Here is a 15,133-nt window from a genome sequence, read left to right on the forward strand (position 1 = left end):
GTAGGGATCCCCTTTGGCATGATTTATTGCATCAGGCAGTATGTCATGAAGGCTAAAAGCCTGTGGCACTGCTGTGGTGTCATGAAAAGGTTGCCAAAATTGTCGGCTAAAGTTCCTCTTCTTTCCCAATGTTTCATTGGGATAAAGCAGCAATGGCACAACAAACAGGGTTAGCATAGGGAAGCCAGGAGTAAACAGATTATAAAAAGAACTAATTCCAGCAGCGGTACAATCCTTGTGCATGGAGTTCTTATCCTCTATATGCTGCAGATATTTCTGTTGGTTGTGCTCCTTTTTTTCTATCATACTTTGTACTTTCAGTCAACTTTACATTTAAGTTCTTTACATATTGATACATACAAGCTTTTAAATCTTTAGCATGCAAAGTGCACTCTTCCTATGAGAACATAACACAAAATTTCTATAAAAAAATATTCGAGGAACTACATCTCAGGTTTCCATTAGTCATAATCATTACAATGTCCAAAAATAAATCTATGAGATATGTGTTGTTGATATGTGTGAATAAGTTGTTAACTTAGGAAATGCAACAATTTTTCAGGACAGAAGAAAATTTAATTTAATAAATATTTTTCTATAAAAATATGTACATATTAAGACGGTTTCTCATATTGCATTCCTGTATTTAAAAAAAAAAAGAAACCCACAAAAAAAACACATTGTTGAGCTGAATCTAAACATTACTTTACATCACGCTGTAGTGGAACAGTTTTTGAAACATTAAACTTTTAAACTATTTTACTGTAGAAGAAACTGTGTAGACGAAACATTTATTACCATAATAAACATCTTAAGGAGCTTAAACCAAATAGTAAAAGGACAAATTGGATTCCTCTAATTTCAGAAATATGTCATTTTTGACTTGTAGAAAAGGAAGAAAACAACACCTTTCTGTATATAAAGACACCAAGCTGAGGGAAAGTTTACATAGTTATTGAGAAAATTAATGTCATATTGAAACTTTTAGGAATTTAGTGAAATTGCTCCTTTTTCAGGTGCACTGATAATACAACTTGTATTATTTGTAGATTTTCTTGACTTTAAACGAGATCAAAAGTGTACAGGGAATACAATATATACAACCCATACTTGACCATTATTCCCAACAGAAATTACATGTTTTCTTATTCTACAGTTTCCAAAGGGTTGTATATATATGTTCCAGAATCTCAGTGTCCTTTACTACACCTTTCCTAAAGCCGTTAATGCTTTGTTTGTGAGTGTATAAATCTTTGACCCAAACCTTGTCCTCACATTAAAACCAATCAGTATCTTTAAAACAACACCCTTCTTAAGCTTAACAGTAAACTCAATCCAGTTAAAATGTACTGAATGTTAAAAGTTGACTTCATCCAGAATACCAACAAATTGTAATGAGTTTTGAAATTTCTATAAAGTGCATTTGTTAGATATCCAGCTAGAAGTAATAAAAGAACATATTTCTGTATACTAGTGGGGCTGTATTTATGAAAAATAAATAATAAAAATAAAACCACACCAAAACCCAAGACTAGCACTAGTTTTAGAAAAAAAATAAGTAATATAAACCCTCAATGCATTTTAAAATCAGTCATAAAGTGCTAGAGTTACATCTATTGCTGACACTTAACTTAGAGTACATAATAATGCATGAAATAAAAGGAATGTGTACTTTATTTAGACTGTGTGAAAAATCAAATACTATTACAACAAGCACATGTTCAATCTATTCATACATACAAAGCAATAGTTTCTCCTTTAAAAACATGTAATTCTCCTAAGTTTACAGAAAACTTACCACAACTTAGTGCAGCTTTCCTCACAGTACTTTCTTTCTGTTGATTGCAAAAACACATCCGCTTGACCAACGGCGGCCCTTTGCCCACATAGGCTCCTTACAATCACTACAAGAACGACTTCTTGTGGGTGAATGTGAGCTTGATGCAGGTTATTTGCAGGTTAAAACCACAGTGCAGGCTGATCTTCGGAAGTTTAGACCCTACTTTTGGGATTTCTGGCTGCGTGATCACATCACAAACCGTCCATCATGGCCAAAAGGTCGTCCCCTTTGCTGCTGCCACTTGTAGACTGATCTCCAGGCTCTGTAAACTCTTCCATGATCTTGGCCAGTTCTGCGTTGGCCTGCTGATCCTGAAACACACAGCAATCTGACAGTCATTATCTAGGGCTGCCAATGATATGGAATCTTAATGTATTAAATCCTGTTTAACAGAGAAAGTTTCACATCCCTGATCGATTTTATTCCAATCAAGCATGTTGCTTATTAGGGAAGAAAAAAAGCATATAGCATGTGGCAAAAACTTTCACATCCATAAAAGAGTATTTTCATTATGATGCAATATAACAATAGGATACAGAATGATCTGTTTTAGAAACACAAATCTTTAAAGTATTTCAAGCATCATCAAGAACCATCAGACTTTTGTAAGCCCCCTATGGGCGCAACAAGATTTGCAAATATTCTTCCGTATGTCTCCACCAACGTTGTGGTTGTGGTGCAATATTTTTGTGCATGACTGCTCTGTATTTCACATTATACTTGTCCCTGCTGATAAAAAGAAGCAACCTGAAAGCATAAGGCTGCCCAAATCATGCATCACCAAAGGTAGAGTGTCTTCAGAAAGTTTGATTTTTATCCCTCTTGGAATTAAACGTTCTTGTGCCTTTTTACAATTGATCTAAGTCTTTTCTCTTTTTTTCACAAGTATGTTGGGGGTTTCACACTCACTTGCTTCCATTGCTTCGGCTTGTTTACCATAACAATAACATATGACCTAAATGACGGTCCTGCACATGCGTACAATTATTTAATATAAACTGAAAGGCTATATTTACTAACAAACTGAGCAAAAACAAAGTAAAAAAAATATATATTACAACAGCAGTAATTTGTCATAAAAACATAATTTGCAACTAGAGAGTTAATGGCTTATACATTTATAAAACATCAGATAACGTGAGTATGTACCTTCAAAGTCCAGTTTTGGTTGGAGTTACCTGGAGCACCTTTTTGAAAATATTTAGTGTGTCTTCATTGCTGCTGGTAAACTGCATAACAAACTCCTTTTTATCAAGTATAGTTTTTTTTCCTTTTGCCATCTTTCCATTATGTTCATGATTGTGGAGATCACCCCAGATTCTCCCACCTGAGCAGTGATGTTAACCTTCCCTGGTTGATGCCCAGCTTGCTTGGCCTACCAGTGTTGGTGGATGGCCATGTCATGATGTGTTGCACCATGCATGTATTGTCCGTACTCAGATGGCAGATTAAAAGGTACTGTGACATATCGATAGCTTGTGATATTGCTTTTTCATCAGATGCTGGTTAAAACACATTTTTAAATAGCCTCTAAACACAGATGAACTTTAAACTTTCTCTTAACTTTCAGTAAAAATGGTGGCTCTTGATTTTATTTCAGTGTATCAGGATAAAGGGAGGCAACCATATGTTTACATCATACTATTCAGATTTATATTCGTAAAATAAAATATTTATTCATAAATCAAAGCCTCTTTTATCTTTTACTGAAGTATTTTTTACACAACTGCAAGGCACCTGCAGCTGGTCCGGTAGACTCGTCAATGTCAAAGGATTTTGCTAAATTTGGCTTCTTGGCTTCTTGGAGGACGCCCAAGATAAAATCCACTCTATGCCACATGCTGTTTTCCTCTTCTGCCTTACTTGTTTGAAGAACAAGATATAAAAATCAGATTAAACTAAATCTAAAATCGGATTATACTAAAAACAAAACATCAAAGTTTAAGACATAAAGATAAAATAGCAAACAGTCTAACCACAGCAGTTAATAACAGTCTAAAACCAAAAGGAAATGTCTGAAAAAACAAACTGTCTATTTAGTGTGGAAAATGACTGGAATTCAGATTACCGTTAAAATACCGTGCAGACTGTTATGATATCCTGAGTTATTTACCTTCGTTGCTTGGATGTTTATGACTCCATATGAAAGCTCATCCGGTCTTGATATTAATGCTTCTCTGTCAAAAAGGACGAGTTAAATGGTTATTTTTTAAATGTTTTGAAATAGCATCAAAGATCCAACATTGAAAAATAAAAACAGCTGAAATTTGCAGAACACATATTAGGACACTCACTCTTCCTCTTCATCCGTGGCAAATAGATTTACCCGGAAACCAGTGTCTGCGCTTCCTGGTTTCTGAACTTCCAGCCCTCCCATTAACCTGGCCAACAGATTTAGTTCCTCTTTGGCCAGAGGGTTTGGGGCAGCATTGACCTGTTGACAAGCAATTGTTTTCTCATTTCAGCATATACCTTTTCTTTAACTTGTTACTTATATGTTCCTTCTCCAGATGCTCATAAAGTGAGTATAAAAAACAAAAACTTTATTAACTGTCGAAATTGAAAAGACAACATTTGCCTCAATCTGGTAAAACTGAATATTCAATTTTTTTTCTTACCTTTGTGTGCTGAGCAGAACTTTTAGATGTGCCAGACATATGTGTTTCAACAGGGCGACTTACACTGTACCTGAATACAAACAAGATGATAATATGAACAAATTGATAATATTTAAATCTGTAATAGAGAATGCAAACATGTAAAAGATCTGCTAAATCTAACTTTAACAATAAACTATGTATTTATGCCACTAAACCATACAAAATAGGATATTTTATATATTTTTTATTTTATAAAAGTATGACTTTAGACTGCATGGTTAGTGTCATTTCCTCCATTCAGTAGGGTAGACCTTCAACATTTTGAAAAATATCAAATTTCCTTGATATGCTTCATTTCATCAGGATATTATTCTGATACATTAATTTTCTCCTGAATGTAACAAATAGACTTCTAACTCTTCCTTTGACTAAGCGATAAAAGAGGACAACAGATTGTCTTCTTCTCTGCATTATAGATGGACTAATGAGTTGCTATTAGTTCAATTTTAAATCAGCCAGCCAGAAAATTAGAAAATAGTTTCAGTTTTTGGGAAGCATTATTAGCATGATTTTATAGTTTAAGAAATTATCTTTGCCAAGCCCTTTTCTTATGATTTTAATCATTAACCTACATCCTTCTGGTTAATGAGGCGTCTTACATGTTTGTCCCAAGCTTTGTAACTCTATCTCCAAAAATCTCAAAAGAACCTTCCCGAAGTGCAGAGCTATAGTTTCCTCCGTTATGAAACTGCAGTCTGGTCAACTCCTCACCAGCGCAGCTAAAAATCCTGAAAATAAGACAGAAAACATGCATTATTAATAGAAAACACTCAAGATTTTGGAATGCCAAGTTTAGTTTTTTTTCTCAGCAGTTTCACTTAAGAGTATATATAATCAGATTTCAGAACCATACAAATTGGGAAATTAATTACATCACAAAACAGTTCTTCTCTACATGGAGGCATGGGGAATTAAAATCAATTTAAAGTGACTATGTTGAATGAGCCTAGTCACATATAATGACTACAGATTTCTATGCCAGTAGCTCACTCCGGTTCCATACAAGAAGTCTTCTAATAACATGACACCTTGTTGGCTCGTTACGTTTTATTTCTGTTTCACAGTTTATTTTTGCTCTATTTACAAGCAAACAAAACAATATTATTTGTTTACCGTCACATACACATGTATGCAATGAGTAAACACTAAGAAGTGATGGAATCTTTTGCCTAAAGCAACAGAGAGTTAAGATAAAAATAAAAAAGTGAAAATATTATTGGGTGCCAAGTAGAATAAGGCATAAATAGCACTCAGAATAGGAACATTGTTTTTCAGTTAAGCGGGAGCTAAAGCTTCAGGAGCAATCAGAGTACAGGGCGTCCTTAAGCCGGGCATACACTGTACGATTTTTTGCCCTTGTTGGGCCAATTTTCCAGTCTTGCGAGAATTTTTTGGATGCGTCATGCGTCGTTTAGCATACAGGGGGTAACAAGGGGCGATCTGCCTCTTACGACCACCTCCAGATCAGGTATCATAAGGTCAGGAGAAAACAAAACATGTTTAAAATTAATTCGGCCGTCGTCAGAACTTTGAGCATTGCGCATTTGCAAACAAGGGAGTTCTTCTCAATCTTCCAGATTAATGAGTCCGAACAGCGCCATCTTTGGACGCCGAGTCTGACCTGCGGTTTTTGGACGTGCAGTGTGAGCAGGTAGGTCGCATCAGGCCATAAAATGTAAGAACATAAGTTGTGAATAAGGCTGGGTATTTTCGCCAAAGTCCTGAATCGATTCGATTTTGATTCATACAGTTCTAAATCGATTGATTTCGATTCGATCTGTTTCTACAATAATGAAAGTGGTTCAACTGTGTTCCAAAATACTCATGTATTTTGTTTTTTCCTGTCACATTAAACACAAAAAGCAAACTTGTAAACAGACAGTTTAAACGTGAGATATGAACATAAGTCTCATAAGTGCAAACTTGTTTGTGAAAAGTCAAAAAGTGAAGCCTTACACGAGCAAGCAGATGTGACACAGCGGAAAACAGCAGACATGCATGAGCTGCATTAGCTCCACTGTACAAACCATATTTGCAGCGTTGTCTGTAACAACTACGGGGTGTTTTCTGGTCAGCCCCCATTTGTTAATGTCTTCAGTCAACCTATTGGCTATATTTGCAGCTGTCTGGCTTGAAGTCATCTTGAGTGCATCTTTCCTGCTTATTTGAATGTGAACGTCTCACAGGTCACTATAATGAATCGATCTGATTCCCTAGACATCGATTTTGCAAAAATGTAAAGGAATCGATTTAAAATCGATTAAATCAATTTTTTTACCCAGCCCTAGTTGTAAGCTGTGAACTTTTAAACCCTGCAGTTTCATGGGTACAGTTTGAGCTGTAGCTGCGTGCAACAATTGGAAATATCATACAGTGTTTGTCCGGCTTTATAGGGATACTAGTGAAAGCATTGTGTTCTTAAGCTGTTACAAACAGTGACAAAAGTGTATGAAGTATTTATGGTGTAAAACATTCCCCTTTGTTCAAGTTTCCAATTTGGTCATATAAGAGGTGACGAGGTGCGGCCATGCTTATGTGCACTGATCTCGCTCAGACGAAATTCTTTCCAGGCTCGAAAAGCACTAGGTAAACACTATGAGCACAAACTTAGCATATATTGTTTTATTTGAAGATGAATACGAGTTTGCTAATTTCTCATAGTCGTGGTATGTGATAAAGCCACTTTAAATTAAATAAAGTCAGAAGTAAGTTTGAATGATTTTAATACCTTATCAAGCCAGGAATTTGGGTTCCTCGGGGCACAGGACCACTAGTAGGAAGCACAAAACGGCCATTTGAGTTCTGCACCTTGTCCTTCAGGAATATAGACACCTTAAAAAGAGAAAACAGCAGGAAAATCTTGTGAAAATGCTCTGAAAATTAAAATATAAAATCTAACAAGGATTTACAAAACATGAACTAAAATAATTACCCTTATATGCATGTCTTGGAAGAAAATAAGAAGAGTTTGCCTAATCAGCTGGAAATCACCATTAGACAATGGTGTATACATCTGAGAAGAGAAAATAAAAAGTAAATTAGTATAAGTATTAAACACCAAATAAAGACAGGATTTATCAATAAAACCACTCTTCCTCTGACAGCATCGGGTAACTGATAGATGTGGCTGAAGTAAGAGCCTGTAGTCACCATATGTTTGGATAGAGAGAAGGATGATAAGGCTGAACAGAGATTTCTCTTCTCAGCTTTAAGAAAGTGTAGATTTTTGGTCGCATTTTGGTTTATCGTGTGGTACTCAGTCATTTTCTTAGCCCCTTGTTTAATATCTTTATAAACACTTTACTGGTGAACAATTAAGGAGAAAAAAAAAGGACAATAAAGGGATACTTAGGGGTCAAGAAGAACTACAAGTGCGTCTTTACACGGATGATTTATTAGCATTTGTCCCTCATCCACTCGCATTGTTGCCACGTTTGGAGACGATAAAGTCCCACTGGAAAAAATTGAAATCTAGATGAGTCATTTTGTCTTAAAATAAGCGCTTTTGTTCTTGGATTAAGGAGGTAAAACAGACATTTTGCCAAAGGAATGAGACAATTTACACTTAAAATAAGAAAACACAATTGAATTGTCTTATTTCAAGTGCATATTATCCAATTTTCTTATTTTAAGAGTAAAAATACTAATTCCATTGGCAAACTATCTCATTTACCGACTCAAATGAAGGGTAAATGCAATTCATTTTAGACATTTTTACTGATTTCTTGATAGTTTTTCCAGTGCAAGGTATCACGTTACACAATAAACTGGATTAAGTCTGAAGCCATAACCTTATCTGCTCCCTGTTATCAGCATTAAGATCTTGTGTTACACTTTCATCCTCTGTACCTCTATGAGTTGCTGGTAGGTTTCATCAACCTGACCCAGAATGGTGGGAGCATCTTTCACAAAGTCTTTTATTGCATCCATGTGGTTGAAGGAGACTAGCAGGATGTCTTTAGGTCGGGGACAGAGAAGCACCTGGTATTTGAAGGCCATGGTCATCAGGTCATAGAGCTGTGAAGAAGGAAATGAGCAAATATGACTTCCTCCTCAAAAGTCAGTTCAGTCAGTCTCACAATAAACAGCAGGGGGAGCCACATACTAGTGGTGAAATGCAGTCTGATGCAAATAAAAAGGAAATAACCTTAGTAGATTCATGTAAACACCTGAATGCATTTATAGTATCTAAACGAATGCTTTTTTTTTGTATTAGTAAATATAAAAGGGAAAAAAATCTACTTTTTCGTTAGCTTTACAATTATTTCAATTTTTATGATTCATAAAAAAATCCTTAGATTTTTATTATGACACATTATGAAAAAGGGTGAACACCTGCTAAAATTTTCTTGCCAAATCACAATAAAGCGATACTTTGTGTTGGTTCATCATTTGAAGTCACTAGGCACTGTATCGAACATCTATAGTAAATTTAACCAATGTGAATTTTTAATAAGGTTTGCTGTCGGAGATAAACAATAAAGTAAAGTATTACCTTGTCCATACTAGCTTGATTGAGTCTCATTATGGATGCATGGGCCAGTCTGTCGAAAACGGTCCGTAGGGCCTTCTTTGAATAAAGCTCCTGTGGCTTAAAAAGCTCCTCCAGAAACTTTTTGTTGAACATGGTGGTGATGATATCATTCATAACTGATCAGGTAAAGAAATAGAAAAGAGCATTTAGATAATTTAAACTGAAATTAAAAGAGCCTTTTTGGCATTAGAAACTGAGAAGCAGGCAGATTTGCACTATAGGTTTGCAGAAGAGATTTTATCCAAAACCTAAACCCAAAGGGCCTAAAAAAGCAGCAGCATGACGAAAGATTAGCAGTTGCCTACCTGGCAGCAGGTTTTAAGATAGCTACAATAAAAAAAAATAATAATGGTCTTGATTTTATTTAGTAATGAGCGCAAAGGGATTTTACGAATCTTAAACAGTCACATGTGTCTGTATAGTTATTGGTTGGTTTTTTCTAATATTGGAGTCCGAACAGTCTGCACTGCACTGGATAGGGGTATAAATAACAATAATTTTGTACTGATGCTTCAATCAAAAGCCGACGATCCGATGCATCGACACGTCTGCAAGAGTATTGATTCGTGTTTTTTTTCTCCTCCCTCCGGTCTACTTTTATCCATTTGCTCCTGGACGTAATTCTGACTCCTGTGATGTGGTGGCGCTAAACCTATTTTGCCCTCCTATCTCGCTTCCTTTAGCCACTACCCTTGTTCCGCTTGCAGTATTTTTTGATGCGAGGCTTTTCAGAATCTATAACACAGAGGCATTATTATTTTTCAGTGATTGAGGTTTTCACAGGCCAAGGTAGAGTACAACTTTGCAACTTCTGTTATTTGCTCTTGTTTCTCAAATAAAATGCATAACGATATTACAGCTTTTATTGATTTATTTCAAATTTTTAAACATTTTCTTGCCTGTAAGGTAAAAAAACAAAACAACAAAAGACAATAAAATTGAATCGTATCGTGGTGTATTCTTGAGTATCGAAAACTATCGAATCGTTGGGTCAGGAAACTGATACTGAATTGAATCGCCATAATGGATATGATTTACACTCCTACTTGGAGTGAAGCAGTTTTTCTCTGACTGTGTTGTAGGGTTTGAAATTCCCTGACATGTTATGTTTAGCAGAACTGTGTGAAAGTCTGGTTCCCTCTGATTTAAACTTTTCTTGTAGTTGCAATGACCCCAATAAAAATAATTTATACAGGCATGTCAATGGTTGTCTTGGACATCTGTCAAGTCAGCAGTTTTCCCCATGATTGTGTGACATATAAATACACAGAGACCATTTAAAGGCCTTTGGAGGCGTTTTGAGTTAATAAGCCGAATAGTGTGGCACCAGGTGTCTTCATTATTGGACCTGTATATAATATTCAAATTAAATATTTTTCAATTATTTGTCAGTTATATCATAAAACACATAAACCCGGGAAATATATACTGTGTAATAACTTAATATAATGTCCAAGTTTAACAACTGGAATGGAATTTCTGAAATAAATGACCTTTTTAATTATATTCTAATTGTATGACCAGCACTATGCATTATGATACATTATACAGTTCAGTCAAATAGCTCTATTTGTAGCAACTAAATTTAATTTAGTTAAATTTAATTTAATTTAAATAGAATAATCATAGCAGATCTAAAAACTTTGAAAATGTACATAAACGTAAGTTAGGCAAAATTTGTCTTATGTATGCAAGAGCCAGTAATCTATGAAGGTAGATTAGTTTCTTTATTATTCAATCAAAAAAAAGGTTGCTTCAATCAAAAAAGATATTTTCAAATAAAAGAATCTTCACTTCAATAAAAAAAAAAATTTCAATCAAAGAACAAAAGTATTTGAATGCAAAAATATATTTGAGACTCAAAAAAAATACATTCGAACACTGCTTTTCTTTGATTGAAAATGTTTTATTTGATAGAAGTGCAGTCTTTTTTGTTTAAAGCAACTTTTTAAATTGAGGTAACATTGTTTTTTGATTGGACCATATAATGGGTATTGCTATGATTACCTTCATAGTAATCAGTATAAAAGGTATGTAATGGTTTTAGAAAGTTTAAGTTTCAAAATAAGTACATTTTCTATTATTTTTCATTTGTTTTTGCAAGCGTTTAAGCCTTTATAGGACACTCAGTGAAATACTTTGAAAATAAAAAATTCAAGCCAATAGTGTTATTTAATAAAAAATTATGGATATTTTGATGGCAAAAAATAATGTCAATGTAATAAGAAATGCAAACTTCCCCGAATATATTAAGAAAAATAACAAAAGTGCTTCTATAAGAAATTCATGAAAAACACTCAGAGTGAAAAACATTTTTTTTGTGTCTAACATAACCTTAGAGGCATTAATGCTGATACTGGCACTTTAATTTTTTTAGTTTATAAACCTAAATATAATTGTTAACTAGTCTTATTAACTTTATAACTTTTCAATTAGCTTTTTAGCTTTTTTTTTACTCTTTAACCTTTTTCCCAACTTAATTTAAGGCAGGTAATATATAATTCAAGGCTCATTTAATTGGTCAAATGGCAAGATAAGATGTCCAGACATGTAGCAGTATCTTTGCTTAATGGATGAATGGATATAGATCTTGTGCTTCTAGACCTCACTGAGAGACGGGGGGGACTCCATTTGTAAGTGATCAAAAACACTAACTTGCCCTATAAAGTCTTTTGACCAAACACCACAGAAGCTGCTGGATATAGCAGAATTTTCCCTTTGTGTACGTAGTGTGCATTGCATAATAGTGTTTTCCCACCTTCCATTTGTGGTCAGCTGGGTACATTAAAATGGTTCTACACTTCTCCTTCACTTACAAGAAAGACATATTTAGCTGTTTGGAAATGTTTCTATTCGTTACCACCCCAGACATTTATGGGGTTAAAAACGTATGCATATTGCATAAAGGCTATTTTGAAACATTTGGTAAGCGGCATATCTGTCCAGCTGCAGGCTGGAGCTGAAAGCTATATCAGCAACCTGCTGATATCAGCTTGATCAAAACTCTATAAAGAGCTAAAAGGTCTAACATTCTATGCAGTTTGCAATTCAAATCATAACATTTAGCAGGTGTTTACGTCCATGTTTTTACATAAATCAATACACAAAAAAAGAATCTAAATCACAAAATGTTTTACAAATGTAATAATTCATTTTATATAACTTTGTTTGAGTAAATGAATAATGGCTGCTCCTTGTTAGATGGTTGGTTTTGTTTTACATACTTGTGTAGATATTCAGATATTGTGGTATTTCCGAATAAAGAGTTATCATAACCCTGATATCAGCCCACGCCTTTTCCTGCTGAATCGAAAATGAATATATGATGAATTTAGAAAAAGACGGCAACATATGCAGATAGCAAAAACAATACTTTTTGGTGTAAATTAGGACATACTTATGCGTAATTAGGTGCTAATATTTGAAGCAATTAAAAGCCAACACGGAACGTTGGAAATTTTGAACCCTTTTAAATTTCACTAATAGCTAGCTGACAAGATATATTGTAAAGCAGTTACATAATTCAGTCTCATATAACAGTAAGTTTGTAATAAGCATTAATGTTTTGGTAACTTAGCCACTTATTTGACTGACAGACACAATCAAAAGGCATTTCTGAACAAATATGTTCTGAATGTCTCATTTAAATAAATTAGATCATTAAAATGCACACATCAAGTGCCGCACTTTAACATATGGAAATGTCATGACAGCTGTACAAAAATTTTTTTTTTGTTTTCTATACAATGTGTACACAAAATGACAATAAAAGTTGTATAAGTCTAAAATATATATTATATTTTCTGTTTTTTATTTCTAAAGTTTATCTATACAATATTTACCCATAGTGCGAGAGTTCAATTTATTTAGAAGTTTATTAATTATTAACTCAGGTAAACAGACTCTTAAATACGAAATTTACTGAAAAAAAAAAAATAATAATCTAACTCGGAGCATAAATTAGACAAACTGTACAAAATATGCGTTAGGGATCTAAGTAATATTTAAAGGAAGTAAACTTGATCCAGAAGAAAGAGGTATAGTTTAAGTTTCACCTTGTTTGAATTTTGTATAAAAAATCTGATCATTAACAGAATAACTTAAAAAATAATAACCGGATTTGTCGGTTAGTAATATTACCATTTGTTGCAGCCCCACAGTGGGACGTATTTCAAGTGTGTATTTGTGTTTGTTCTGATGATAATGGCATATCTGGTGAAAACCCAAATTCAGTTTTTCAGAAAATTAGGATGTAAAATAGGAAGAATTAAAAACGATTTCAATACAGAAATGTTAACGACCTGAAGATTAAATCCACCGATAGTTGGCAGCGGGCGCTACAAGATTCTAGTGTTGCACAAATGCCATTTTTTGGCCACGGATATCTGGCTGTGCAGTATTGGCCGATACCGATACCATCTGTTTGAAGTCAATGTGTGTGTATATATATCAAGAACTGCATACTACTTGGATGTAAAATAATTACCATCATGGCTTTGTCAAGCTGCTGCCTACCTTTGTGAAGCAGGAAAAAGACTAATACAAAGTGAATCCAGTAGAACTTTTTATTGCCTACATGGAATAGGTGACAATAGTTGAATAAACTTTTGTCTCTCAAAATGGTATCGTGCCCTATTTGTTGGTAATCACTGATACCAATACCACAATTTTAGTGCTGGTATCGGTGCAACACTATTTATTACTGCATCAAAGCAAGACTCTGGCTTTGCTTGTTCAGAATGCAGCCTGTTCTTTTGGAGCAGTTTAATCCAGAGCAGAAAAAAATCCCAGTTTTTAAATAGACTTTATATGCAATCCTTGCTCAGCTGCATTGATTCCCATTTCTTATACTTATACAAACGTTATTGTGATTTTGTATACACAGAGTGTACACAAAATGAAATTTCATTTGTATACAGCTCTCATGACATTCCCATTCCTCAAAGTGCAGCAGTGATCACATGTAAACATTTGGAGAAACAAAACAAAAAAATAAACAGTCATATGGTCAGTTTGAAGCAGAGACTGTGACATGATTTATAAATCAAAATACTGAATTTGGGAATTTAATTAGCTTTTATACTTAATCCTAGCAAATGACAAATAGATAATTGGAATACATCACTGCATGTAATGTATAGGAGCTAAAGTTTTTAAATTAAAGCATTGAATAGCTCTAATCTATCCTGCATTGCTCATAAGTCAAATGCCCATTGTTTGAAATAGCGCATTTATAACAGCTAGGCCAAAGCAGTGCAAAGAGCAACTAATGCACAAGTGCATCATTACAACCAATACCTCTCTTTCTGTCCTCCTCTATCCAGGCAGCTACAGTAGAAACTTTTAGTCAAAAGAAAATGCATAAATTAAGGTATGTTAAAAATAATATCAATTAACTCTTATTTGTTGCCAATAGAGGACAGTAACATGTATCCTGAGACAGAGGTGTGCTCTAAAGGAGGGGAAAATAACTCAAAACATTGACCGTTAACTCTTCGCTGTCTGTTAATTGTCCTTTTCTACATTACCTACATTTAAAATATATTGACCGCTTAATGAACAGAAAAAATGTCAGCCGTTTACAGTATCTTCACGTTTAAGTGCAGCACAGATATGCAGAGAGTTTGCTGTTAGCTGAATAGCTGCTACCTTTTTTAGCTTTGTCGGCGGGTATATTCTGGGCTCGAAGCCGCTGGTCCAGGATATACAGCATTTCTCCACCGAGATTGATAAAGAGCAGCGGTAGGGTCCTGGTAGACATGTTCAAATCTGATGAGATAAACCTTCCCGCTAAAGCTTACTGAAGAACAGGGCTAACTAGTTCCTTCTGAGGAAGGGGGTGTTATACCGAGAAACGCATGCCTGCCGAGAATTGCGTCCCTTCTCGCGGGAGCGCGCATCACTCTAAACTCTCGCAAAACTCTCGAGAAAACTGACTGAAGACGAGGAAACTGTTAAAGATATACTTTGCATTATCACGTTTCTTAACCATATAAGCCCTAAAACGGTGGATTTTATTTCGCAGATTATTTAAATAAATACGGTTTGACACCTTTATTGAGACATACTAGTCGAACGTTTTTCAGTGTGTCTCTGATG

At 34.6% G+C, this 15,133-nt stretch overlaps 1 protein-coding gene across 3 annotated transcripts; it reads right to left on the reverse strand.

Moving 5' to 3' along the window:
- Positions 1-586: 586 nt before the first annotated feature.
- oscp1b (organic solute carrier partner 1b) lies at positions 587-14,906 on the reverse strand. 3 transcript variants are annotated; one of them, XM_038275567.1, is made up of 11 exons: positions 14,684-14,906; positions 14,333-14,374; positions 8,996-9,150; positions 8,350-8,517; positions 7,433-7,513; positions 7,229-7,332; positions 5,100-5,228; positions 4,459-4,528; positions 4,135-4,274; positions 3,954-4,017; positions 587-2,151 (listed from the first exon to the last, which is right to left on the reverse strand). In XM_038275567.1, the coding sequence occupies exons 1-11, from the start codon at positions 14,793-14,795 to the stop codon at positions 2,032-2,034; spliced, it is 1,185 nt and encodes a 394-aa protein (XP_038131495.1). In that variant the 5' UTR covers positions 14,796-14,906; the 3' UTR covers positions 587-2,031. The 3 variants fall into 3 exon arrangements, with proteins under 3 accessions (XP_038131495.1, XP_038131497.1, XP_038131496.1); XM_038275569.1 differs by lacking the exon at positions 14,333-14,374 and adding an exon at positions 12,259-12,337 and having other exon boundaries at positions 588-2,151; positions 14,684-14,809; XM_038275568.1 differs by lacking the exon at positions 14,333-14,374 and having other exon boundaries at positions 591-2,151; positions 14,684-14,905.
- Between the last annotated feature and the right edge of the window lie 227 nt (positions 14,907-15,133).

Source organism: Cyprinodon tularosa, unplaced genomic scaffold (assembly GCF_016077235.1).
Source record: "Cyprinodon tularosa strain WSP-4 unplaced genomic scaffold, ASM1607723v1 ctg966, whole genome shotgun sequence".
NCBI classification, from domain to species: Eukaryota; Metazoa; Chordata; class Actinopteri; order Cyprinodontiformes; family Cyprinodontidae; genus Cyprinodon; species Cyprinodon tularosa.